We start from the raw sequence: 25,867 nt of genomic DNA, 5'->3' as shown, positions 1-25,867 counted from the left end.
TCAGTTCAGTTCAGGGACCACTTGCGTAGACCATAATCTCACCAGAAAATTATTACAATTATTTCATGACAGGGCTCCAAGGAGCAAACATTTTCACTATGATATTTTCAGTTCAGTTATGCACGTACTATAATTACCATTGAAATGACATTTTTCGTTACACCTCAGTACAGGAAATTTTCACTTGCATGCGACTTTATTATTTATTTACTTGTTATTTACGATATATGCATGCTGAGTCTTTAGGCTCACTAGACTTGATTGTTGTAGGTACTGATGATGTCGGGACCGAGGGCGGGGATCAGTGAGCCAGCTCGAGTCGGCAGTAGTGGGACCCGAGGACCTCATTTTCAGCATTTATTAATATTTGATTGCTCAGACATTTTTATATATTGTTGGATAAATATCTAACTGTTGTTTCGAAAAATGTTAATTTCTTCCGCTGCCACTTTGAACATCAAACTTTATTTATCAGTTCAATTACGAATGGGGCAATTTTATTTATTTAAAAAGAAAATTTTTAAATTTTTCGCAATTTTTCAAGCACGGATTTTTAGGCCTTTACACCTAAGTTATTAAATGTTTTTTATTTAAAATAAAATTTTCGAATTTCTAAAAAAAATAACTTTTATCTAAATAAAAATCAATTTTTCATGCTCTTTCGAGTTTTTTACGCGCTTAATATGATCAACCACCGCTTTTTTCAAGCTTTTGCCCGAAGCAATGTTTTTTCCTCATGCTCCGCGCTTTTTCGCGTGTCTTAGAACACTGCTCTGCACCAAAGGTTATTGATATCAACGAAGTCAAAGTTATGATGTTAATGAATCCCATGACGTACAATGTGGGACAATAACAAGAATTTGGAGGAGGTGATTAAATTATGTTCTTTGCAATATTTGTGAAAGCATAAAATTAAATTAGAGAATGGTTGATAGGATAAATGGGTGTTTAGTAAATATGCTTAATTTGAACATACACTTGGGAAGATAGATGTAACTTTGCCAAAAAATAACGTCCCAAATTAATGTCTCTTGTCAGTGAGTAGGCAGCGGGGGAAGGAAAAATACTTCTAGAAGCAATAAAGAATCAGAATATAAGATTCACTGTGACTCTTCCTTTGTCTTTACTAAGATTCAGGACCAAGAATGTGAGAATGAAAGTTGAAGGCTATTGTACTCAGAATCAATAGCAGGATCAAACATAAAGGAAGTATTATCCACTATCATCTCCTTCTCTGAACTCGTACTATTCAAAACTCATATTATAATGCTAGCTTATGAATTCCTTCTTAAAGCATCATAGAAAGGTTGAAGTGGTCTCAAGACAAAAACTATTCTCCCTATAAAGACTGATAAAAAGATCAGATTAAACCATTCAAAAAAGATGTGTATCAGATTAAAGGAAACACAACAACAGATAGACTAGTTACCTCATTTAACCAGATACCAAATCTCCCTAAAGGTTTGGCAATGAGGAAAAAGAAATTCTGTAATAACTTTGACTGTAAGTATTCAAATTTTTCAGCAATAAGCAAGCCCTTCTGTATTTCAGTCGCATAACCCCGCCTATAAATAAAAATTTGGGAAAAGTGATGACATGCTGATGTTGCATCAAGCAAGAACTATAGAAGATGTATTGGAGAGAAAAAATGAGTAATGAAATATAGAAACAAATAGATGAAAAAAGTAAATAAAATTTACAATTTTTTAACAACTTTACGACTTTATTTTTCATTAATCCTGTTTAGTGAAGTACAATTGGAAGTTTCTGCCCCCATAAATTAGTCAAAGCTGCATCTGGAATCACATTAAAAATATAGGAACTATAAAATGTTTCTATATTTTCAAAGGAAATATCATTCAAAAGATGCAAACTGCTATCGCTTCAGTCCACATGAGCGGGAGACAAAAAAACTGTGCCTCTGGATATGTTTTAAGCAAGAAAGATATTTTGCTGTCAGTAACATAATATAAATATAAGTTTATAGGAATAGAAAGAACTTGTTATCGGAAAAAAGACGCCAACAAAATGACAGCTAATGAATAATAGGTTTCAAAGGCCACTAAATTCTTGAACACTCGCTCGGGTCGAAATTGGGGAATGGACCAAGTAAAGTAATAAGGTACCTGAATATAATGCAATTAGACTTTGATGCTTTTTTCCAGTCAACATAAATTGGCAATGTTAAAAGATAATTTGTATTTAGTGCAGATGACAACATCAAATCCTGAGGTGATAATTCTTCAAACTCGGCATTGTAGAGCAGTTTCATGAAAGCTCGTTGAAAACGGACTGGGATCACATCACTACATAAAACTTCAAATGTGTGTCAAATCTAAGAGACACAAACAAGTGAACTGAAGATGATCAAACAATAAGAGTTGTTTAAATGAAAGTCACAATAAATAGCAACATTAGCATATCAAACGAGAGAAGTGAACCATAGATGGTCAAATCTCAGAGATGACAATGGAGAAATTTTGCAGGTAGACAACTGCAGAAAATAGGCATATATTAATATAAAGATGGGCATCTCAACTTGATAACAATGGTTTTCTAAGTCCACTAATTTGCTTTTTGTTTATGTTCATAACATGAAAAGTCTAAATGAAGTAACAGAATTGTATAACAGAAAATAATGATCCGCCGTGATACAAATCCAGAACGGTCACGAACACCACATCTTCCAGCCGGTGTGTTAATCACAAGTTTCTTCAGCCAGGTTGGATGCTTAAAATCCTTAAGTAGCTTCTTTTAATTAAATTAAAAATATAAATATACAAGTTAGAAAATTTATTTAATAGGTTTTGCGATGATGACAAACTCAAAAGGATATTTTGTATGCTAAAAGAATAGATTTTCCTTTAGTTGTATCCTGCCACTTAGGTACAACTATTCATGGTGTAAAGGATGAGGAAGAGATAATGGCAAGCTGATGATACCCCACAGAATTTTTTGCAGTAGGCTAGTTTTGCATTTGATGTGGAAAGACTGTTGGAAGTTTAGTTGCCACTTTTAGATATGCTAGAACGGACCAATCAGACTTCATGCAGCTGAAATTAGTGGATAATCCAAATGTAGGTTATAGGTTCACATCCCAGATATAAAAATGACCATTGGAATCAAAAGAGCACGTTTGAAGCATTACAACAACTGAATAGAAAACCCTCTCGAGCTTAATATCAATCTCTAATCTTCAAAGCACTATAACTCACAAGTTCTTGAATTTTACATTAGTTTTCTAGGAAGTAATTTCAACATTGTGCATGTAACAGCCAATCTGCAAAAATGGCTAGGTAACCTGGGTTGTTAGCCTAGACATAATGAGTAATTGTATCTAACTATTTAGTTGATCGATCTAAGTAATTATTGAGAGATTTTAGCAGTTGAGTATTTTGACTAATTCTTGGGTGAAGTCGTTTACAAATGCAAAGAATGTCTATTGAATTCCTTTGAACAGAAAAGGCGAGGAAGCAGAAGCATCTGCGAGTATCTAAAAAAGTGATAGCAGACATTACTCAGCTTTCCAAGTAATGTACACTGCAATGGTAAATATGTCTTCGCATTATTATAAAAATCAAATATACAAATTAGGTATCATATTCAAAATGTAAATATTAAAGCGGAGATCCAAAAGATTAGAAGAAAGAGAAATAGAATCGGCATTTATAAGGATTTTCCTAAACTGCAATTAATATAGATGTTATCACTAAATCTAATAAAATGAGGTTTATGAATTTGTCTAAATTACTAAAAGGTCCTTATTTATCCAATAACTAATAATGTGGTTGAAGCACATCCAGCCTAACATATATAAATACATTACTCAATATATAATTTGGCATGTCATTTTCCATAAATTATTAAACGATAAAAAAATGTTTCAATAGCGCATCTTGTGCAGTGGTGTAAAAAAATGTTTTTCAATAGCATAAAAAGCAGTTAGTCAAAATGTAAGATACCTGGAACCCTTGGAATTTCTCTTCAAGGAAGAATCTAGAAGCTCCTTTAAGTTGAAAGCAAAATTAGAAGACATGGAAATATCAGAATCAATCTCTTCCTCCGATTCTTTGTCTATTCTACCACTCTTCAAGGAGGAATTCATATAAGTACGAGCCCCCTTGTGAGGAGAATCATTGAGACCAGGCCGCTTGCCCTTTGTGGAAAGAGTAAGATCATAGTCAGCTCTCATTTCCTCTAAAATGCTTTTATGTTCAGCATGAAGAATTGAATCCAAGCATCTGCCATTGCACAAGTAGATATGAACTTCTAACTTATTTGACTCTCTGGAAGAAATCATATAAATACTATTAAATGGATCGATATATCACACCATCGGATGGATTGAAGGATAAAGAAAACGTCATTTTTACAAATAGACTTCATAACTTTTAGACACAAGGAAAAGGAAAGGTCTTATATTGATAATCGATAAAAATCAAAGTTTATTATGCAAGAACAGAATCCAAAAGTCATTCTTTTAAACTTCTGAGTCAAGGTTTGGATCCAAATAATGACTACTCTTCGTTGTGAGCTCTCCCGAGCTAGCTACCCTCTGAAGCAATATAATGGATGCAAGTGATTTTACTTAATCAGTGTCCTGGTCTACTTGTGAAGTATCGATTACATGCGAGATCAAGAAAGGGGCATGAAGGGCCAGACAATATACAAGGGTTATGTCGGCAAGAAGTCAATAGAGGCGCTGCAAAGAAAAATTGACCAGTTGCAAAGTACTAGGAAGCAAATGATGCTTGAACCTGTTAAGAACTGAGTATCACTAATGGAAAGTTGTAGGTAAACATGTGTGATAGTATCAAGACGGTTGTTAGAACCAAATGTCATGAAAAAGGTCTCATAGTCAAACTGCAAATGTGAAAAAACTAGATAACCATCTACGCATTTCAATGTTTTATGCTTTTTGGTCAAGGCTTTTTCTCAAACATGTGCGTTATTCCATGAACTACTCTATCCTGATAGCAACAATAGATTGGGGTATAGAAATTAACAAAGTTTTCAAAGATAATATATCAACACTCAGTCATGTTTTCAAAGATAATATATCAACACTCGGTCAAATCCAAAGAGACACCTTAGAGTTTATATCATTTTCACACACCCGCTGCTCAAGTTATAAACAATTTAAACACCAAAATAATAATTAAACGACACGGAAGAAACAGATGTTACTATAAATTTACTGGGACAGATAAAGAAATTGGTGGGCTTGCTCAGACTCATGAGAGGGAAACATGTTGGAGATAATGGCATCCAACAGCTCCGACTTAGGAACTGCAATATAACTCTGCCTCGGGACATGAATCCCAGAAGCACCACCGCCAGCGCCACCATCAAAGCCGGAATCATCAACTGCTGCCGCAATAATAGTAGACACATCATTGCCATCAGCATCATTTGTAATTTGAGACACCGAAACTGACGGAGCCCGACAAGATACACAGAAAGGGGCAGCACGAAAGTGGTGAGTAGTGGAACATGAAGACGAAGACAGAGCGCTAATGCAGCGCAGATTCTGAGCGGATACTAACATCAGATTACGCCTGGAATTCTCGCCACTTCCCACTCGACTCCACCTCAAAGATAAATTGCTTGCCTGATTGGAGATTGCTATTCTCCTTGCCACTCCTTTGCGTACAAACGTATCTCCATTTTCCATGGTACTCCCATACATGTTGAAGTGTGTGTCACATAAAAGGTGACACGTGTAACTGCCAGGGTATGTTTCAAATATCATTTATGAATATATATTTTTTTATTTATTATAAAAAGTTTCAGACACTATTCACTCATAATAATTGAGTAGTATCATTAATATCAACAATAATTTTATGTTAAGCAATAAATATTCGATCTTATAATTGATATAGTAGCGAAGTTTACAAGTTTAATTTTCATTGATTGTAACTAGTGTAATTTATTAAGAGATTGATCGTCGAGGTGCAATAATTATCTGTGTTATTATAGCAATCAAAACATATGACGTTTGAGCTGATATTGTTGGATCTCGGTTTTCTACACGCCCAAACGCAGCGGAAGTTTTAAAATTTTATTTTATTTTGACAATCAAAATATATTTGATAGGGCGTTCGTATGGGTTTCATAAACATACATAGGATGTTAGAAAATTTATACATTTGTGAATTAAATCACTTGGCTCCAACTAATCCGGTAAAATCGGATTAGCTCTTGATGAATCCTTACGAACTTTCTTCAAGGGAGTCCTTGTTCGATCCTCCTATCAAGTCCACGACTGAATGGTATGTTCCTCTTCCAAATTGCACTAGAAATTTGGAAGAGATTTTACGTTGAAGACTAAAACGAGAGACGGCTCAACCTTTGAAAAGAAATCAAGGAGGCCGAAATTTTGGAGGAGGAAGAGGCTGAATTTTCGAAAATTGTTTATTGTGGTGGCTAGGGTTTTGACTCTCCATCCCTATTTATAATAATTCATGACCTAACTATTATAGTATAATAATCGGGCCCTTCAATTAACATTAATGGACTTGATTAATTAATTGGATTAGTCCAACTAATTTAATCAATTAATCAAGGTCCATTGACAACTTTAATTATTTAATATATTGGACTTGTACTCTTACAAGCTCATTAAACATATTACCCACCATATTTAATTTATTAATTAATAAGCTCAACCTTTGAGTTTAATAAATTAAATCATTTATAAATTCAAAATTTGAATTTATTATTCAAATTATAATTCAACTCCAAAATTTAATATCTAATAAACCCAACATTTTGAGTTTAATAAATTAAATTCTCAAATTTTATAAATTCAACTCTTTGAATTTATTCTCTCAAAATTTAATTATCATAAATTCAACTTCTTGAATTTAATATATAATATAAATTCAACTTCTTGAATTTATTCTCTCAACGGGAACAAACGATCCAGTACTTGTGTGACCCTCAATGGTTCAGGGATACCGCTAGCCGTGAGTTCACAACTCTTTGTGATTCAGGACATAATCCTTTATTCGGGCTTACCCTAGTTAGCCTCATTTTTTCATCAACACCTTGATCAAGAATGTCAGAACTCATTTCTGATTGCACCCATCGGATCATGGTAAGAGCGTCTAGTAGCATCGCCCCATGATCCCCTAGGTATCGCTGATAGTGCCTGCAAGAACCAGTCGATTATGATTAATGTACAGTACGGTCCTTTCATCTCATATATCCCGATCGAATCTGCAACCATTGGTTCATCGAGGGTTGCATATTAATTCGATAACTATGTGATAACTATAAATAGTGGCATCGCATGTACCGTTCGAGAACTCCTTCTCTAACGTACATCTCAAACTCTGGCCAGAGATTCCACGCACTATAATTTCATCAGATCACATAGGATATCCACACCCGCAGGTGAGCGGTGAATCCCCGACTAAAATGCACTAGCTCCTATATATTTCGCAACTGTACCCAACCTCGCCACCTGATGACTCTCCTGGAGCCAGTAAACGAGTCAAAGCACAGCCCTAGCATATAGAGCCTCAGTGTTGTCCCGGGTCGTAAGGACTAATGGTGTACAATCATAACCACGGACTTATCCTCTCGATGAATGATAACCACTTGGAAAGTCCGAGGGAGGGTTGTTCAATATAATCATCATATGACTACCCATCTGCATGTTTGGACATCTCTATGCCCTTACCAAGAAACGCAGTACACAACATCACATATGCTAGTCTCGAGCTCAAGCGACCTTTATCCATGTTTTAGGCGGCTGAATCGACTAGGAACGAATTTAGATCATACAATGTTTACAAACGAGTTTCAACATCGAATTACGATTCATTTGTATTAAAGTATAATAAATGTCTTTATCTATGTTTGATAATATGGGTATACAGATAAAGAAATAACAAACCATGAAATAATGAATTATATTAAAATAAAGATTGTTAATTACAACTGAGTCAATAAAATCCCTAGCCAACAGTTGGCTTGCAGAGCATCTACTCTAACAGATATACTATTTAATATTTGATTTGCATTGTTACCACCAACTATATGTTTTTTAAATACGACAAACATTGAATCTTGACAAGAGCTTGTAAGTTATCAACATGTACAAACTTAAAATCGAATCAAGTCGATTTTATTACAGAAAATTTTCTAATTTCCACCTCTTTGTCCTTAAGAATCAAATCAAACCAAATATTAATATCTATATTATTACACTATAACGTAGGAGTGGTATGGAGTTTATCATCTATATATCATGGTAGAATCATAAAATTAGTATGCCACCATAAATATATATAAAAAAAGGCTATAAATTTTAAAAATATAACACAAGGTTATTTTACTTAGATAATATTACTAATTATTTAAATTTAAAATGATTTTTAATTTGTATTATTCACTAAAATTCGCTTAAATTGGAAAAAAAATTGGAAGATATAAGACATGAGGGCAAAATTATCGTGGACATGTCTGCCGAGACCCAATTGAATCTATTGAATACACACACATTCTAAAGTGTCCTATTCGCATGTAATTATATACATAAAAAAAATTCTCTAAAACATGCATTCTATTATGGTCAAAGATTTATTGAAATAAGGACTTGTTAGAACATGAAATCCAATTACAAAGATGGACATCTCAATTATAATGCACAAATTCTTATCTGATTTACGAATGCACCGAACTTATCAGATTGTGATCCTTACAAAGTATGAAAACAAATCACAGTAAATCGTTCGTCGTGTAGAGTTATAGAGATGTATTGGACATTGAGGTTTAATAATGCACAACTATAATTATAAATTATCTATTTGATTATTTGTACGTATTGTACCACGTGGATGTCCATACATCCATTATAATGGCACACAACAAATACACGATGCTCGAATGAGCTTGTCAATATATATCCTTCTTTTTTAGAGTTCATCGACCATAAACTAATAACATATACATATTGCAACAAAGTGTATGCACCAACTCTCACACGGCTTATATTGTTAGTTAACCCAATTTTCAAACAAAATTAATTAACTTGACTAGTCACATTAATTGACATCGTGACACATTTTATTAAGTTGTGGAAGTCAATAAATGTTTAATTTCTCCGTTGTCATAATTGATGGGTAATAGCATTGCAAAATAAATAACCACCCATGAAACTAAGGTGGGTTTATTATGTAAAAATTATTAAAAGTCATAATATAAGCTCAATCGAGGTCCCATATACTTAAAAAGCTCATAATTTATCGTAAAAAAAGTCTATAAATAAAAGAGTTAACTTTTTACACTCAAAACTTGTAACGACCCATTACAGGTCCAGTGGACTGCCCATACAGCTCACTGCCCCGATCAACCCAAGGCTATCCCGATCTTGGGCTCCCTCACTGGCTCAATTGGTACCAGACTTGTGCTGAGTATCTATATATCTATGTGATCTCAGATTCGAGTCTGGGAAGGCACAAGCTCCAGTGCATGGGCTGGAGAGGTCTATGAGTAACCCGTACGACGCCTATGGAAAGCCCGTAAGGGAAAAGGCCCCTTGAGGGAGCCCAAGATCGGGATAGCCTTGGGTCGATCGGGACAGTGGGCTGTATGGGCAGTCCACTGGACCTGTAATGGGTCGTTACAAAACTTTTCTTATTTTAATTCGTTTTTGGTATCGTTGACTTGAGCTTCATAGAATTTCATAAGGTATTTTTCGACGTCTCTAACATTTATCTTCGCGACTCAGGCAACGATCCGCCATCTTTGTAAGGTTCGCAGGAACGACAGTGAAGCACCTGGTTCAGACATCCATGCATCCCCTGAATTTGCTTGGTGTTATATTGTGTTATCACCACTATTCTAATAAATGAAATATTATCATAAAACAACACAAATTATAAAATAACTAAAATATCTTACTTAAAATAGATATTTTTTTTAAAAAATATGATTTTAAAATTCTTAATTCTCATTTATTTTTTTAATTTATTTTTTAAAAAATCAATTAATACTAATACTAAAAAAAACTATATATAACTTAACATATATATAAATCACCAGTAAAAGTAGCACTAATCAACAGAGTCAAGAAAAGTAGGCAGGGGTTGTTGGGATTAACCAAGTGGAAGTAAAATTATTCAACTTATTTTTATATATTAAATTATTCTCCATTTAATTTCTGTCACTATTTTTCTCTCTATTGCTTATTTGATTTTTCCTCTCATATCTCGATAAGTTTTTTTTAATAATAGTTTATTTATTCTAAATGTTTTAAAGTTTAATTTAAAGTGAGATATAATAAGAGTTTCTAAGAGTCCAATATTCTAAGTTCTATATATTTAGGCTTATTTGTGTTTTTCACATGCATTAAAAAAATTATAAAAAAAAAAACAAGTTTTACGGATAAAGTTCTCGTTTTACCATTTAACGAATGCATTAATATGATATAAAAACTTGCTGGAATTAATTAATATATACTATATTATTAAGTGTGAGACAAACTACCTTAGAGGACATCAAAATATCTAATTTCATAATTACTCTTCTTACCCTACTAAAAACCTCCACAAGTCGCTCCATATTTTACATATAAAAAATTTGAACAAAACTTCCATTTTAAATCGAACAACTCTTCTAAATTGAAAATAATTTCGTGTTAATTGTTTAATATTACTTGATCAAATTAAAAATGATAATAACACATGTAACGCGTGCGGATCTTTTAGTAGTGTATATATGATGAATTTGGTTAGATTGATAAAAGAATTAAAAAAATATTGAACTATATATTTGGAATAAATGGAAAAAATTTGATTTTTATAAAATTAACACGAGGTTATTTTACTTCAATAATATTTTCAATTACTTTTAAAAAATAGTAATTTTCCTAATTAATTTTAATAAAGGAATTTTTTAAAAAAAATTCCTTTAAATAAGAAAAAAGAAATGGTAGGCACATTATACTTTATCCAACCTACCGACGCCTATGGATCTTAATTTTCTCGCACGAAGCACGTCGTCTGACCTCATACCCCGAATTCAGCACATATACGCGAGTTTGGTTGCTGCTCGCTATCTCACCTAACTCCATTCCCCCATATATACATACATTGAGCTCAAGATCCTTCATTCGTGTTGATTCGATCCGTTTACAGACATTTTGTTCCAAATTCTTGATTTTTTGAGATGAAGGTGATCGAGAAGATCCGGGAGGCGATTCCCGAGAATGGGAACAGCGATAAGGTTGTGTTCTCGTTCGAGTTCTTCCCTCCGAAGACGGAGGATGGTGTGGACAACCTGTTCGAGCGGATGGAGCGAATGGTGGCCCACAATCCTGCTTTCTGCGACATTACCTGGGGGGCTGGTGGAACCACGGCGGATCTCACGCTTGAGATCTCCAATCGCATGCAGAACATGGTGTGCGTGGAGACAATGATGCATCTTACGTGTACCAATATGCCTGTGGAGAAGATCGATCACGCGCTGGCTACCATCAAGGCTAACGGCATTCAGAATGTCCTCGCGCTCCGTGGTGATCCTCCTCACGGCCAGGAAAAGTTCGTCCAAGTCGAGGGTGGTTTCGCCTGCGCTCTCGATCTCGTATTGTCCATCGTTGCTTTCAATTATTGTCTTCTTGTGTTTTGAATTCTCTGGATCCGTCTATAGTTAATTAATTGTCTTCTGTTTGTTGGCTGGTTGGTTTGTTTCCAGGTTAAGCATATTAGATCCAAATATGAGGACTACTTTGGGATTACTGTTGCGGGCTATCCAGGTTTCTCTCACTCCTCCACTTGATCGCTTTCCACAAATAGCTATGCATTCTTCTTTTACTCGTTGTCAAGAACAAAAATTTAATCAACTATCACTGTTTTAGTAATTGCGTTAAGTCACACAAGACCACTTGTAGCTCATTGATAAATTTACTTGAGTTCTGCTACGTAATGAGTGATACTATTTCTCTGTTAATTGGAAAAACATGACATTTGCTTGTGTTCTGAATCTCTGTAAGTTTATTAACCATCCTGCTGGATATTTATTCATGCACCGTGCCCTTTCTTTTATCTACTCAGAGGGACATCCTGATGTCATTGTCGATGGAATGGCACCTCTTGAGGCATATCGGAACGAACTTTCTTATCTCAAGGAAAAGGTTCGAAAAACAAATTTCATTTCTTACTAGTATATATATGATTGGATTTAGTTTATCTCAATATTATGATATTGGGGTCAAGTTGTCATGCAGATTGTGATGTTCCTTTTGCAGATTGACGCCGGGGGTGAAGTCATTGTAACTCAACTCTTTTACGACACGGATATCTTCCTCAAATTTGTCAATGACTGCCGTCAAATTGGAATAACGTGTCCCATTGTGCCGGGTATCATGCCCATAAATAATTACAAGGGGTTCCTCCGCATGACTGGTTTCTGCAAAACTAAGGTATGTGATGCACAGTGGAACAGTCTAAGATCTTTCTATTTGATTGCTTCATAGTTGGTGGATTCCTAAGTTGTTATTATCCATGCTTTGAAACTGGTTCTTGGGATTTGTATTTTTGGTTTTTTTTCGAACTATGAAAATACCCAGTGAGTACCCACCAGGGCATAGAAACCAATTCTGCTCTATCTGAATTTTATCAATGAATTCATAAATTGGAACCAACTTTACAGAGCGGAATATCTTGAACACAAACTGAAAAAAAGTTGGCGCACACAAAGTCAAAAGCACAATTTCTGATTTGTAAAAATAATTTTCTCAATTAGTCATTTATATAAGAACATAGACATGACATGTGATCAAGGTTTCTTTGAAAGCTAACATAACACTATAAGACTAAAACTTCATATCTAATTGGTGAAAGAGTACTACTCTTCCTCTTTATCTAACTCGTCTCTGTCCTAGCTGTTTACCACTAGTTAGACCTGACAGAAACTGTTATTTGCACCTAATGCACAAGGGATCTGCATATCACCAAGGTATCCAAGTATATTATGAATTATTTATTAATAATATATGCTCCTATGAATTGGGTTATGATCACTTAGAGCCCTAAAGAAAGTCAATAACTCCTCTTGTTCAAAATTTTATTTTCGTTGTTAAAAAATAGATTTTCTTGTACTGCAGTAAGAAAGGACTGCATGATACTTTATATACATAAATTTTATTGCTATAATAAAAATGGATTGTGTGGTACTTCACATCCATGATATCTCAAAACTTACCCTGACGTCAATTCTTTCTCCGACTCTCGAAGAAACATCCATCATTATTTAGAAGGGTCTCCATCTGTTTGGATGATGAAAGATCATTATTCATCATTAAATTACACTTTAGCCTCTTAGGAAAGTGGGAATGAGAATGAATTTGTCATTTTACAACAATCACACCAATTTTATTTCTCCTCGAGATATGTGTATGTTTAAGAAATTGATTTAAAAAACATGGTTTGTAGGTTTCTGAAGAAAATTTGAATTCTGACGAATGAAGTCAATCATGGCCATCATGATAACTGGTTTATTCTTCAATAAAATAGAGGCAATGCTAAAAAAGGACGTCACAAAGATATTGGAAGCTTCAAATCATATTATAGATAAATGTAGCATATTACTGCATGCTTTAATTAAAGAATTTGGAAATGTTCAAAAATAACAAAAGAAGTTTCAAATATTTATTTGGGGTAAAGGGTTGGGGATTGACATGTGCCGTGTCTTTGGAACTCATCCAAAATCTTGCTAATATTGTCATCTTATTTGATTTTGTATATTGCGATCAAGCTACAACTTCAGGGATAAGCATCATCTATTGTCATCTAACTTTTGCAAAATATAAAGCGTTGAAACTGGATATATTTATATATCAAATTACTTTTTTGAGAATATAGTTTTCTAAATTAAACTCGTGGTTTCCTTATACAAATTTTTGGTTCTCTTCTGATATTATCATAAGCTCCCTGCTATTGAACATTCGTTTAAGCATGATATTCAATTTTATGCTGTGTCACAGATTCCCCCTGAAATTATGGCCGCCTTGGAACCTATCAAGGACAATGAAGAAGCTGTCAGGGCATACGGAATTCACCTTGGTACGGAAATGTGCAAGAAGATTATGGCTACTGGGATCAGAACTTTGCATCTCTATACCTTAAATATGGAGAAATCTGCATTGGCAATATTGATGGTTTGTTTTGAGCTTACTTTTTTGCAGTTTCACCACATGAAAGTATCACTATTTTGATCAGGTGAATTGAATGAGGCTTGTTTAAACTTTCATGTACAGAATCTTGGGCTGATCGAGGAGTCCAAGATTTCAAGATCCTTGCCGTGGAGACGTCCCGCAAATATTTTCCGTGTGAAAGAAGATGTACGTCCAATATTCTGGTAAGTGTTTCATATGGAGGCCTAATCCAGGCTCTTCCGTCTTTTAACCTTAACTCTGTAGTTTATAAATGCTGATTTATACTTTTCAACTGTTATGGCTGACAAATGGCAGGGCCAACCGTCCTAAAAGCTACATTACCCGAACTATTAGCTGGGACCAATACCCACATGGTCGATGGGGAGATTCTAGAAATGCCTCATATGGAGCACTCAGTGATTACCAGGCATGCACTTCTTGTTTAGTCATAAGTTTTTTTTCAGTTCTTGTCTAGATGCAAGTACAACCCATGGGTTCAGCTCATGTGAAGACTTTACCCACATCCAGTTGGGTTTTAATACTATTTTCCGCCGATATTCTGATTTTGGCTGGTAGTTTCATTCTTGATCGAAAATTTTATAGATGCGGGATTTTTCTCAGGAGAAAGGTAGGTTTGTTTGGTACTATTAGTAGATATATGCGTTCAAGAACATCCACAGTTGAGATTTTGGTGTGTTTAATCGATAAAACAAGTGTGACGATGATGTGATCATTGTCTTCACATCTGATTTCTAAACTGTTGGGGCTATTTATGCTGCGAAATTGGTAGGAAATCAGAAAAATATGGCAAATGCTGGTCGAGGTTGAATATCTGCAATTTTGTGAACTCTGCGCTCAATCTTGTGTTATTGTCTTTACTTGTATAACGATCCTGATGAGAGACTTTGCTTGGGAAGAAAAATAGTTAAAACTTGAAAGCATAAAACCTAAATTGATAAAGGAATGCACACTATGCAAAATCTCATTCGAAATTTATCATTCATATTCTTGAGTGATATCTATGATGTTTCTTCATGCAATTTTATGAGCTATGCTTTGAAATTATGTTTTTCTTAAATGACGATACAATATCAAATGACAGCCTGTAACATTCTTGACAGTTCATGCGGCCACGTTCACGCGATAAGAAACTTTCTGAAGAATGGGCTGGTCCTTTGAATAATGTTGAAGATATTAATGAGGTAAGCCTTCTGCTTACAGCTCATTATCTCAAAGGCTCAGTTATTGAAAGCACAGTCCTCATGAACTTTTAAATAATCAGAAATTTGTGAAATTCTGCCTTGGGAAGCTGAGGAGTAGTCCATGGTCTGAATTAGATGGACTTCAGCCAGAGACAAAAACCATTAATGAACAGCTTGGAAGCATTAACATGAATGGTTTTCTAACTATCAACAGCCAACCAGCTGTTAATGGAGCTAAATCTGATTCCCCTTCTGTAGGTAATCTCAAGTCTTTTACCTGTCACTTTGACTACGTGAATTTTTAGTTTCTAGGAGTTAATGGATGTGAACATACATTCCTGAAAAAGAATCAATCATTTTTACATGTACTCTGGTCGCATGTGGTTTATGTATGTGTCTATGTGATAACTGTTAAACTGCCTCAAGGAGCATCTTTATTCTTTTGATCTCTATCAGTTTTGGACAGAAATAAGTCATACTGGTTGTCCCAATTGCATGACTGGTAACAATTGCTGTTCTGAAAGTGGTTGAATTGCAGACTTTTGCAGCTTTTGCTGTGAGGTTGTCTGCTAAGAAGTAGGGAGATATAACGATGTGTGTGGTTAGGGAGGCGACAATAGGTTACAAGCCCAGGGAGGCTCAGACTAGGGATGCAAATGAATTGGATCATGCAGAATAACAGCCATTTTTTCATATTTGATCCTGACCTTGAATTTTATTTGTCAGCTTGAGCTTAACAAGCTGGCTTGGGTTCAATTTGGCTTGAATCGTCGGTCAAAATCAAGCTCTATTCATTTGGTTTGAACTCAATTATCGATCTCTATTAAGTAATTGCTTGAACTTCGGCTCGACCTCGTTGCTTGTTAAAGTGTTCATATAATTTATAACAAACTGATAAAGATGTTACAATTCATAAATGGTACAGAAGTTATCCAACGAATAGTTAGAGATCAAATTCGGCTCAAAATTATATTCGAACACGTTCTAGCTTGGCTCTAGTTTGATAATTTTGGGTATTGATTAAATAGTATTTTATATGACTCAATTTGATTTCGTCCTTAGCTGAGATGAAGATGCTGTGATTGGTGTGGGATTTGTAATATTTGAATATGGTGTCATTGTAATAAAAAATATGACTTTTCCTAAAGATGTCCATCCTTTGATGTAGGGGTGGGATCAGGTAGGGACCCGTCCCATAACTATCATACCCAATCCCCGTCCCGATAAAAATTGGGAATCTTTTTTTTCCTCGATCCCGTACCCGACAAGTGTAGGGACCCGAATGTTCGGGATCCCGAACATTCGGGATCTCGTCGGGTTACATCCCGAATTTTTTTTTTGAAATCTCTCGAGACCTATAATTCAATGGTCAAATACTCAAATATAGGAAAATCATATATTAAATATATAACTAAACTTTATTTTACGAATACTTAGTTGTTAATTGGGGTGTTACAATGTTAATTATAATTATATTAATAATTAAAAATAACATAAAATTTAATAATATAATTCAGTGGTCAAATACTTATAAAATGACTCATAATTAGTTATAAGATAATACCAAATCATATTCATGATTTATTTGTTTTTAAATTATTGTCTAAAAATTAGACTTATATTATTTAACATAAATATATCACTAAATTTTATTTTATGAATACTTAGTTGTTAATTGGGGTGTTACAATGTTAATTATAATTATATTAATAATTAAAAATAATATAAAATTTAATAATATTTTTTCGGGTCGGGACGAGAATCTTGTCGGGAGGAGATTATATACCCTACCCTTCTCCCGAAATAAATCGGGACGGGAAAAATCCCGAACCTGCGGGTCGGGAAATTTGCGGGAAGGGAATGGGATGGGAATCGGGTAGGTCGGGAATTTCGGGTTTTTTGCCAGCCCTAGCGTTTGATGCATCTGACATCTACTAGGGCTTTAATATTCCTCTTTCTTTGTTTAAGCATTAATACTTCCCTTAGAATTTTTCGAGATAGTTCTGGAATGTCCTACGGTATTTGGGTGTTTCTGTGTAGGAGAATGTATCAATTTGCTCACCATGCTCGTTGCAAAGATTACAGTTAGTGAGTGATAGACAAATAAGCGTCAAACTAGCCATCAGAATTTTTTTCAACTACTGGAGGATCATTTTCATTGAACTTCCACTTCCTGTTTTACATCATGGGGGTTTCCGAGTTTAATTTCTCAGTCTCTTTAAACAAGTCAAATAATATATTCTTGTTGAGAAACGATACCAGTTTAACTTCTCTCAATCTCCTAAGGATGTACTTAAATTCTCACAAATCTCTTACCATGATTTTTGTTTTCATGTTGATCGAGCTTCTGGATTTAGCATGGTTCATATTTATTTTTGATAATATCATCAACATAAACAATCATGATGAATAATTTCCATTTTCCCTTTTTGATGGAAATAGTATAATCTGCTTGTACCTATGGACATTGGGTTTGCAGATTTTGAGATCATAGAGCGATTTTTTAAATCCACACTCTTTTCTTTATCTTTTCTGATCTAAATCCAAGAGGAATTCTCATTAACACTTACTCCTCCAATAACCATTCATTAAGTTTACATCAAGCCGATGGACTTCCCATGTAAATTTGTTGCTAAAGATGAGAGAACCATAGTTGCGTATAGAGTGGCAATTGATGTGAAAAATTTCTTTATGGTAAATATTTTATATTTGATCGTGCAGGCAGTCATGCCTTCTATAACTCAATGTCTCCATTTGCTTTGTATTCAATTTTAAACACTCCTACTCTCTGCAACTCTCTGATTTTCTGGAGGATCTACAAAATTTCGAGTTCCATTCTCTAATAGGGCTCGCATCTCCTCCAAAACTGTCTTTTTCTGCTCCAGATTTGTTAATTTTCGTGAATATTATAATGTATCTCGCCCCTGCCAACCTAAATTTGTGCCTCTAATCGTGGAGACTGTTTCGAGTATATAATTCCTTGCCAAAGCTCCCTGAGTGTATTGTAGTACTTAGTGATACTCATGGTGCCTTGATAAGTGTTTATAATCTAGTACTTGGAAGTCTGCCTTGATGAGTGTTTATAATTTTGTACTTGAACTCAAAGCATTTGGGTGTATCTTTTATGTTCAGATATATATACCTGTAGCTCAACTACCCATATTTCTTTTTCCATTTCTGAACCGTAAAGTTCTTCCGATGTTTGGCTCCATAAAATTTATTAGTCAACACATCCGTATTGACTTTTTCCGATGTTCTCAATTTATTGTAATCTGGTGATGTCTCTAAGGTGGTTAACTAGCATAAGTTGAGTTGCCTCACCTCTTCCTCAAAATATAAGCTGCACATTTTTGCGTTCTCTAGAATAAATTCACTTCTGTTCATTTTACGTTGAGTGATTTGTTAGGACAGTTTTTCAACTTTGAGGTATTTTGATTGGGTTTTGGAATTGGTGGATGTATGTTGAGTAGTGCATGATTCTCCTGTTCAGGTCATGTTTCTACGCAGACATGTACTTCTTTCTGTTCATTTGATTGTCATTTTACTTCCAGGATGGGGTGGCCCTGGTGGGTATGTTTACCAGAAGGCCTACTTGGAATTTTTTTGTTCCCCAAAAAAGTTGAATGCTCTGGTTGACAGATGCAAAGATGACTTCCCATCTCTTACCTACATGGCTGTAAATAAAGATGGAAGTAGTTGGATTTCTAATATCGAAAAAATTGACGTGAATGCGGTGACATGGGGTGTTTTTCCTGCAAAGGAGATTATTCAACCAACTGTTGTGGATCCCGCAAGCTTTATGGTGTGGAAGGATGAAGCATTTGAAATATGGTCAAGGGGATGGGCTAGACACTATCCAGAAGCCGATCCATCTAGAAAATTGCTTGAAGAGGTCCATATTCATTACAGTATACCTTGTTTGAATCCGAAATAGTTTTGGTACTTAATTTTTCTAATCCTTTGTGGATGGTAAATGCAGGTCCAAAGCACTTATTACTTGGTCAGCTTGGTTGATAACGATTACATCCAAGGAGATTTGTTTGCTGTTTTTAAAGATATCTGAACTAATATAGTATGATGCAGTGATATTTGCTCTTTCTTCAATATATTGAGTTAATGGAATTTCAGTTTTCTGATCACATGCTCAAAAGAGTAGGTGATTGTATTATTAGTTTGTTTTCCTATGTTGAACCTATAATATTATTTATTGGCATGTGATAGCATCTTTTATATTTTGGGATTTATGAGTTCCATGATTATGTTGTAAACTAAAACCTAACAATTCTATCGGATGTCTTGAGTTGTTACTTTGGTTCATTTTGTTTGATCCTCACATTGTTTTCACTTTGATGTTAAAAATTAGTACTTGTTCAGATAACCTTGAAATGTTTAAAATCATCCAAATTTGAGTTAACTGTTTTGTTCCGTAGCCCATGAGCCATTTGTACAATTGTTTGTATGTATGTGATGTTTTTTGTGTTTAATTTAATTTAATTTAATTTAATTTAAGTTAATGTTTTTTATAGTAATTTTTTATATTAAGAATGATATAATATTTAAAATTTCAAAAATATTTTAATGGTTTTAAAATTTTCGAAAAGAGGGCATAACAGTGATGAATGAATACATAAATTTACTAAAATAATTTTTTATAATATTTTTTATTAAATAAAAAAAATCTGCTTTTATAATTTTAAAGAGGTATTGTTAGTATTTTAAAAAATTCATCCCGGCACAAAATTAATTACTTTAGAACATCAAACTTAATAACATAATAAAATATAGATGATATATATATTTAAAATTAAACGAGTTTTTGAAATTAATCTATATTTTTAGGACGGGCTCAAATATTCAAATATATATATATTTTTTCTTGAGAACTCATCAACTATCCCAATTAAAAGAGTAAATGACACAAATATAAATTTGCTTTAGATGGTGAGAGTTGTCGGACCATTTATCAGTCACTTAAATTTATGATAAAATGAGTCGATTTGACAGACCCAACTCAAATTAACGGCTCGACTTTGTTATTAAATGAGCCAAAAAATAGGTTGAAGTGATTGTGAGTCGATTTGACAGACTCGACTCAAATTAACTACTCAACCTTGATATTAAATGAGACAAAAAATAGCTTATTCAACCGAACCTTAGATTAGATTAATGGACAAAAAAGTATTAGGGTATTCTCGTAATTACAGGCCAAAAAATTTATTTATTTTTATTATTATTAAATATGAAATATATACACACACAGAGTCAAACGAGGCAGGCAGAGGATGAATTTCACCGTGAAGGCCGCATGGGGCAGAGGGGGCGGTCGGGCTGGCGTACTGCAACTGGGCAGCTGCTCTGTAGAGACTCCGGCTCTCCTTCTCACCACCCGCAAGGGCCTGCCCGTCTTCATCTCCCCTGACCTTCTCTCTTCTCTCCCCACTCCCGATTCTTACCTTCTCCAATGCAGCCCCCTGCACTTGTATATTCTTTCTTGATCCTCGTTTCTTGCTTTGCTCCATAGTGTAGATTAGGTGTTTGTGATTTTTCCTCAACATGAAATATGAGTTTTTTGGAATTTTTTTTGTTTTATGAGGTTGTCCATTGTTTTATTTGTTTTACTGATGGGACTTTTTCTTTCAGTTTGGAGGGTATTTCCATGAAAACTATCTCTGAAATGGGCGGGCTGCACAATGTGGTTGGTTTGAAGGATCACATATTTTTCGCCGTTCCCAGGGATTCCATAGCATCCCTTCCTGATTATCAGAGTGCGAACAAGATGGGAGCTTCCTTTGAGACACCTTCAGGTCGGCGCCTGGTTAGTAAGACCCACCTTTGCCCTTTCACTGGATCTCCCAGTTGAGTAATGCATACAGTACTTGCATTGTGTATATGTGTGAGTCTTTGAGTTATGTCAGATTAAGCCAGTTCAATATATGGAAATGGTTTCTTCAATGAAGCCCAATATGTGGACCACATTGGCTGATGAAGTCCCTGCTTGGGTCTCTGAGAAGAGGAATACAGCCTCTGTTGACCGAACAATCAGATGGCTTGACGACTGCATTACGTCAAATTTGGCTACCTTAGTATGTGTTCTCTGTGATTCTTAACACAAGATAGTGGGGAATTTGGTGTAATTATTTATTAATGGTTTAGTTTATTCTTCAAGTGCGTGCATAATTGTTGATACATAGGCAGGTGGGGCTTGTTTTGGTTCCATTGTAGGAAGCTCTAGCATTGAAGAACGGAAACGCTGTGCTCAAGAAGTTGCAAAGCGTAATGTTGCAGGTATGTTCACTTATTGCTCAGTCTTGTTTGGAGTTCACAATGTGTTGTATATGTTTTATAGTGTGATATTGTTGCGTAGTTATTTTGTTATCTGACTATAAGCTTATTAAATATTATTTGCTCGTTATGTGTTCTAAATTATCTTCTGAATGTTGAGAAAGAGGTGGGATTTTTCAGGTTTCTGCATTAGTGGTTTTGGCCTTGGGGAAAGCATGGACGAACGCCCTGCTCTGCTAAATGCGATTACTGTATGACTTATCATTTTTTAGCTTTGTTGGTTATTATGCATTCTGTTGATTTCTATTGTTATGTCAGAATGTATAAAAACAGTATTTATTCATAATTGCTGTAGTTTGTGCTGCGTTCATAACTTCCAGTTTAGGGAGAGACATTAATCCGTTCCAGCTATGAATGGAGCTTAGAGTCAAGGTTTAGGATATTTAGGTGATGCTTGTTAGGGTTTTAGGTTCAATTCAAAGGTACTTTCAAGGAAAAAAATTGATATATTTTTGTAATGTTTGAAAGTAAAATTCGATTGTTACTGTATTTGTATCAAATTAATATTATGTAATGATTTGGTGAAAGGTGAAATGGGATAATGGTTCTTTGAGAAAGTGGAGATAAAAAAAACATTAGCATGTGATAAATTTGGTTTAGTTGGTTGATTTAAAGTGTTAGATGATGATTTCATTGAAAAGCTTTGAGAAGAATACAGTTAATGCAGTTATTAATTATTTTAGTAAATTATAAATTTTTGAGTTGAGTTATGTTGGTGGCATTTGATTTGGCTTCCATTTCAATTAAACCCAAAAGTTTTGAGAAAATTGTTTGTAAAAATTTTTACGACAGTGCTAGGATATAAATTATTTCATTGAAAAGTTTTGAGAATAATACAGTTAATACAGTTCTTATTGATTATTTTAGCAAATCATAGACTTTTGAGTTGAATTATGTTGGTGGCACTTGATTGGGCTTCCATTTCAACTAAACTCAAAAGTTTTGAGAAAATTGTTTGTAACGATAGTTCTAGGATGTAAATGACCAAATGCCTAACTTTAGGAATGACTTGGGGGAGGGGCAAGGGAAATATACTAGGAGGAAGTAGTATAGAGTTTGGCAGTCAGTCATTTTATTACTTGACTGTTTACTAGCTTAGCTAGGGTAAGGTGGAGAGAAAACCTGTAGAGAGGAAACACTTGGTTATTTCCTTTTATATTTAAACAAATATTCAATTTACATTTTAATGGCTTCTATTTGCTTTGTTCTTTCCCATTCCACTGAGAATTTATTTGAGGAGTGAAACATCCATAGGATAGGAACTAGTTATATTGGCTCCACGCTGTTCCAAATTCGAAAACAATTTAGGGAGCCCACCAAGCTCTGCGCATAAACTAGAGAAACTGAAACAGGATTGAGGCTGTGGGCCGGATGGTCCACACAGTTGAGCTCACGAGAAGGAAGGCCCTGCGATTTAGGGAAATTTGGAACTGGACTAGCCGGCCCTGTGACACAAAACCATTTAAACATGGAGGTGAGCTATTGGGCTCTAAGGTATGGACTGGGAGAGGCCGCTAGAATTACCAAACTGCTGCGAAGAGTTTAAACTCAAGCCTAGTGAGAATGGATTTTAACCGCAGCACTCAGACCAACATAAGTGTAATTATCAAGCCCAGAAGCTATGGGACACTGGCTAATGCTTCTTTGCTCTTGATATAGTTGTTAAGTTATTCTTGATGCTCGTGCTTGAGCATTTTAGCTATGAGCTTGTCTTAGGCTTTGCACGTCAACATTCTTGTCTTTCTTGTAAAGCCTTCATTACATAGCTAAAGTGTCTTCTATGAAATATTTGCTGGAAGCAGTTACTAATAACTTTCTTCCATTCTTTTTTTATGATTTGATTCAATTTTGACTTGGTCATTTAATTGAATGTAATATTAAGTAGGAAATCTACCTGCGTTGGCAACTGCTGCATTTTTTAGGTTAAGAACTGTGTTTGTGCAATTCCTATCACGTCAAATCTATCTACGCTTATCAGCTAATGCTTCAAATGCACATTTTATATCTACAATTGTAAGGGCAAGGACAAGCGCACTCATGCTATTATTCGGCGATCTTAGGTATGAAGCTTGATTGCCGTTAGACTGCATCAATTGCCAATCCAAATCAACATCATAAGCAACATAACTTCAAATTCTGTTAAAGTTGTTTTCTTTCGACAATATTCTGATGAATATTATATAGCAAAGAAATTTTGTGAAGAAAGAGAGCTGTGTAATTTTAACTGCCTTCTGCTTTAATGAAGGGTTGTCTTACAGTTTGATAGCGAGAAAGGAGCTTCATGGCTATTGGCAATTGTCATTGAGTCCTTTATTTACTTCATATGATTTTGTCATAAGTTTAATGCCATTTTACCTTCTCTTCAAATGGATTATTTGCTGAACTGTGTATTTTGTTTATTGTGAAGTTCCTTATTATGTTTTAACTTCAGGAGAATTTACCAGAAGAGAAACCACGACAGATATGTGGTCTCGGACTTCCTGGTATTCACTCATCCAGATATATTGTCCTTTCTCTTTAATGCTCCATCCGTTTCGTAGTTTAGTGGATTGAAGTTTGAGAAATGATATCATGTGCAGATTGGAGATCTTTGGGTTGCTATTAATTTGAAATTTTTGAGCTATGTTATGTTTCGTCCGCCGAAGATGGACTCTTGTGAAACCTCACATCTTTCCTGGGATTAAATAAAATTTTCTGTCGAGCAGTCCTTTTATACCTTGTGAATGCATCGGTAGCTTTTTTCAGTGTGTGTCTCATTTTATTTTGGATAATGCAGAAGACGTTTTGCAGGGAGTTGCTGCAGGTGTCGACCTGTTTGACTCGACGTATGTTTTTAAACTCAACAATCCTCATTAGCTTTCTTTGTGTATATCATGTATTTCTTCTGCAAAAACTGTAAGCTGAAATTTTATGTAGGTACATATATCATCTTACACTTGGAGGCTTTGCACTTACATTTTCTTCAGAGAAAATTTTGAGACATGGTTTCGTTGATCAGCTTACTGATTATGGTAGTGATGGCACAAAGATCAATCTGAAGGCAACCATTTATAGGCAAGTATTTCTAAATTGCTCCATGAAGGTATCTTCACGGTTTTGCAGCATACTAAAATTACCGTTGCTGTGTTGGAAGATGTAGTTCCCTTTACGTCAATTTTTGTTGCGCGAAACACTTGATGTTGTAGAAACTAAGTAATCAAGTGTCGAAACATTATTTATGATTGGTTGTGTGTGGTTCAGGAAAAATCAAGTACTTTAGCTTTGTCCTTTTTCCATTTATCCTGTTTCTTGGTTGTAAATTGCTATTATGTTAAAAATTGAGCTTCTCACATTTCTATGATTTGATTGCAGAAAAGATATGTCGCCTGTTCTCAAGAGTTGTAACTGCTACACATGTCAGAATCACACGAAAGCATACCTAAACCATTTGTTTAATGTCCATGAAATGTTGGCACAAATTCTATTGGAGATGTATGCAGAGTAATTCTTTACCAGATTGTTGTTTCAATTTTCTCTTGTTTGAATTGCTAACAAAGGCTTTTCACCCTGTTTTACCAGTCATAACACGCACCACTATCTGGGATTCTTCCGGTCGATAAGAGAAGCAATTAAGGGTGGGAAATTTGATCATTTTCGAACAGCTTTTGTTGAAAATAGACGTAACCATATTTTTACTGCTGCCTTGAGTTCATGATTTATTTACATATGGCCCTTGGATGTGGCGCTTGACAAAGAAGGATGCACGGAGCTTGTATCAAGTCATGAACAGTTTCCATTATTTAATAGAAGGTATACTAGCTTCACCTAATATGGTAAAGTGAATTTAAATTAACAAGCAGACGATCATGCTTATTTGATGGAGCTCAATTGACATGTAGGTGAAACATGTGAGATACTCTGCTCTATTTAGTCGCAGCATTTTGTCTTATTTTTTATGTGGCCATCTTGTATTTCTTTTTTTTTTTTCTTTCCTGTGTTTGTATGTTTGAGATTGAGAATAGTGAGGGCCTATAAGATATTTAAACGATGGCAAAAACTTGTGTGAGACGGTCTCACGGGTCGTATTTTGTGAGGCGGATATCTTATTGAGGTCATCTATGAAAAAATATTATTTTTTTTGCTAATAGTATTACTTTTTATTGTGAATGTCGGTAGG

The 25,867-nt window shown here is 34.7% G+C and overlaps 3 protein-coding genes across 9 annotated transcripts in view; 2 read left to right on the top strand and 1 right to left on the bottom strand.

The window, feature by feature from the left end:
• The window catches only part of LOC140964972 (uncharacterized), a 25,632-nt gene extending 19,919 nt beyond the window's left edge, over positions 1 to 5,713 (bottom strand). For 3 of the 5 annotated variants that reach the window (XR_012172948.1, XM_073425006.1, XM_073424998.1), the window contains exons 1-4: positions 5,199 to 5,713; positions 3,963 to 4,241; positions 2,127 to 2,306; positions 1,430 to 1,565 (exon numbers count right to left, since the gene is read on the bottom strand). Coding sequence is in view for 4 of the 5 variants with exons in the window: in XM_073425006.1 (XP_073281107.1) it covers positions 1,430 to 1,565; positions 2,127 to 2,306; positions 3,963 to 4,241; positions 5,199 to 5,689 (1,086 nt within the window). In the remaining variant the exon portion in view is untranslated. Of the gene's footprint in view, positions 1 to 1,429; positions 1,566 to 2,126; positions 2,307 to 3,962; positions 4,242 to 5,187 lie in introns of all 5 variants that reach the window. The other 2 variants (XM_073424991.1, XM_073425018.1) reach the window with 2 other exon arrangements.
• Positions 5,714 to 10,959: 5,246 nt separating this feature from the next.
• On the top strand, positions 10,960 to 19,686 carry LOC140964960 (probable methylenetetrahydrofolate reductase (NADH)). Its single transcript, XM_073424966.1, has 11 exons — positions 10,960 to 11,595; positions 11,707 to 11,767; positions 12,066 to 12,145; positions 12,260 to 12,433; positions 13,997 to 14,170; positions 14,270 to 14,370; positions 14,483 to 14,594; positions 15,289 to 15,369; positions 15,450 to 15,627; positions 18,921 to 19,261; positions 19,349 to 19,686. Exons 1-11 carry the CDS (start codon positions 11,182 to 11,184, stop codon positions 19,430 to 19,432), a joined length of 1,800 nt encoding a protein of 599 aa, XP_073281067.1. The 5' UTR covers positions 10,960 to 11,181; the 3' UTR covers positions 19,433 to 19,686.
• A 948-nt stretch (positions 19,687 to 20,634) lies between these two features.
• Positions 20,635 to 25,639, top strand: LOC140964944 (uncharacterized). Of its 3 annotated transcripts, XR_012172941.1 has the most exons (11): positions 20,635 to 20,848; positions 21,010 to 21,184; positions 21,285 to 21,452; positions 21,561 to 21,654; positions 21,832 to 21,902; positions 24,143 to 24,194; positions 24,488 to 24,536; positions 24,628 to 24,765; positions 25,063 to 25,182; positions 25,270 to 25,500; positions 25,590 to 25,639. XR_012172941.1 is itself a non-coding variant. In XM_073424945.1 (10 exons), exons 1-10 carry the CDS (start codon positions 20,652 to 20,654, stop codon positions 25,403 to 25,405), a joined length of 1,200 nt encoding a protein of 399 aa, XP_073281046.1. In that variant the 5' UTR covers positions 20,635 to 20,651; the 3' UTR covers positions 25,406 to 25,639. The 3 variants fall into 3 exon arrangements, 2 of the variants coding, with proteins under 2 accessions (XP_073281046.1, XP_073281055.1); XM_073424945.1 differs by having other exon boundaries at positions 25,270 to 25,639; XM_073424954.1 differs by having other exon boundaries at positions 20,669 to 20,900; positions 25,270 to 25,639.
• Positions 25,640 to 25,867: the final 228 nt, after the last annotated feature.

This window comes from Primulina huaijiensis, chromosome 2 (assembly GCF_012295235.1).
Source record: "Primulina huaijiensis isolate GDHJ02 chromosome 2, ASM1229523v2, whole genome shotgun sequence".
In the NCBI taxonomy this organism is placed as follows: domain Eukaryota; kingdom Viridiplantae; phylum Streptophyta; class Magnoliopsida; order Lamiales; family Gesneriaceae; genus Primulina; species Primulina huaijiensis.
Note: the sequence above shows the minus strand (reverse complement) of the source record. Positions and strands in the feature narration are given on the sequence as shown.

Coding starts and splice junctions, on each gene's coding strand:
- LOC140964960 (XM_073424966.1), top strand. CDS start 11,182: ATGAAGGTGATCGAGAAGATCCGGGAGGCGATTCCCGAGAATGGGAAC. Junction 14,171..14,269: donor CTGCATTGGCAATATTGATG/GTTTGTTTTGAG, acceptor TTTCATGTACAG/AATCTTGGGCTGATCGAGGA. Junction 14,595..15,288: donor GAGCACTCAGTGATTACCAG/GCATGCACTTCT, acceptor CATTCTTGACAG/TTCATGCGGCCACGTTCACG.
- LOC140964944 (XM_073424945.1), top strand. CDS start 20,652: ATGAATTTCACCGTGAAGGCCGCATGGGGCAGAGGGGGCGGTCGGGCT. Junction 21,453..21,560: donor CGTCAAATTTGGCTACCTTA/GTATGTGTTCTC, acceptor GTTGATACATAG/GCAGGTGGGGCTTGTTTTGG. Junction 25,183..25,269: donor GCACAAATTCTATTGGAGAT/GTATGCAGAGTA, acceptor CTGTTTTACCAG/TCATAACACGCACCACTATC.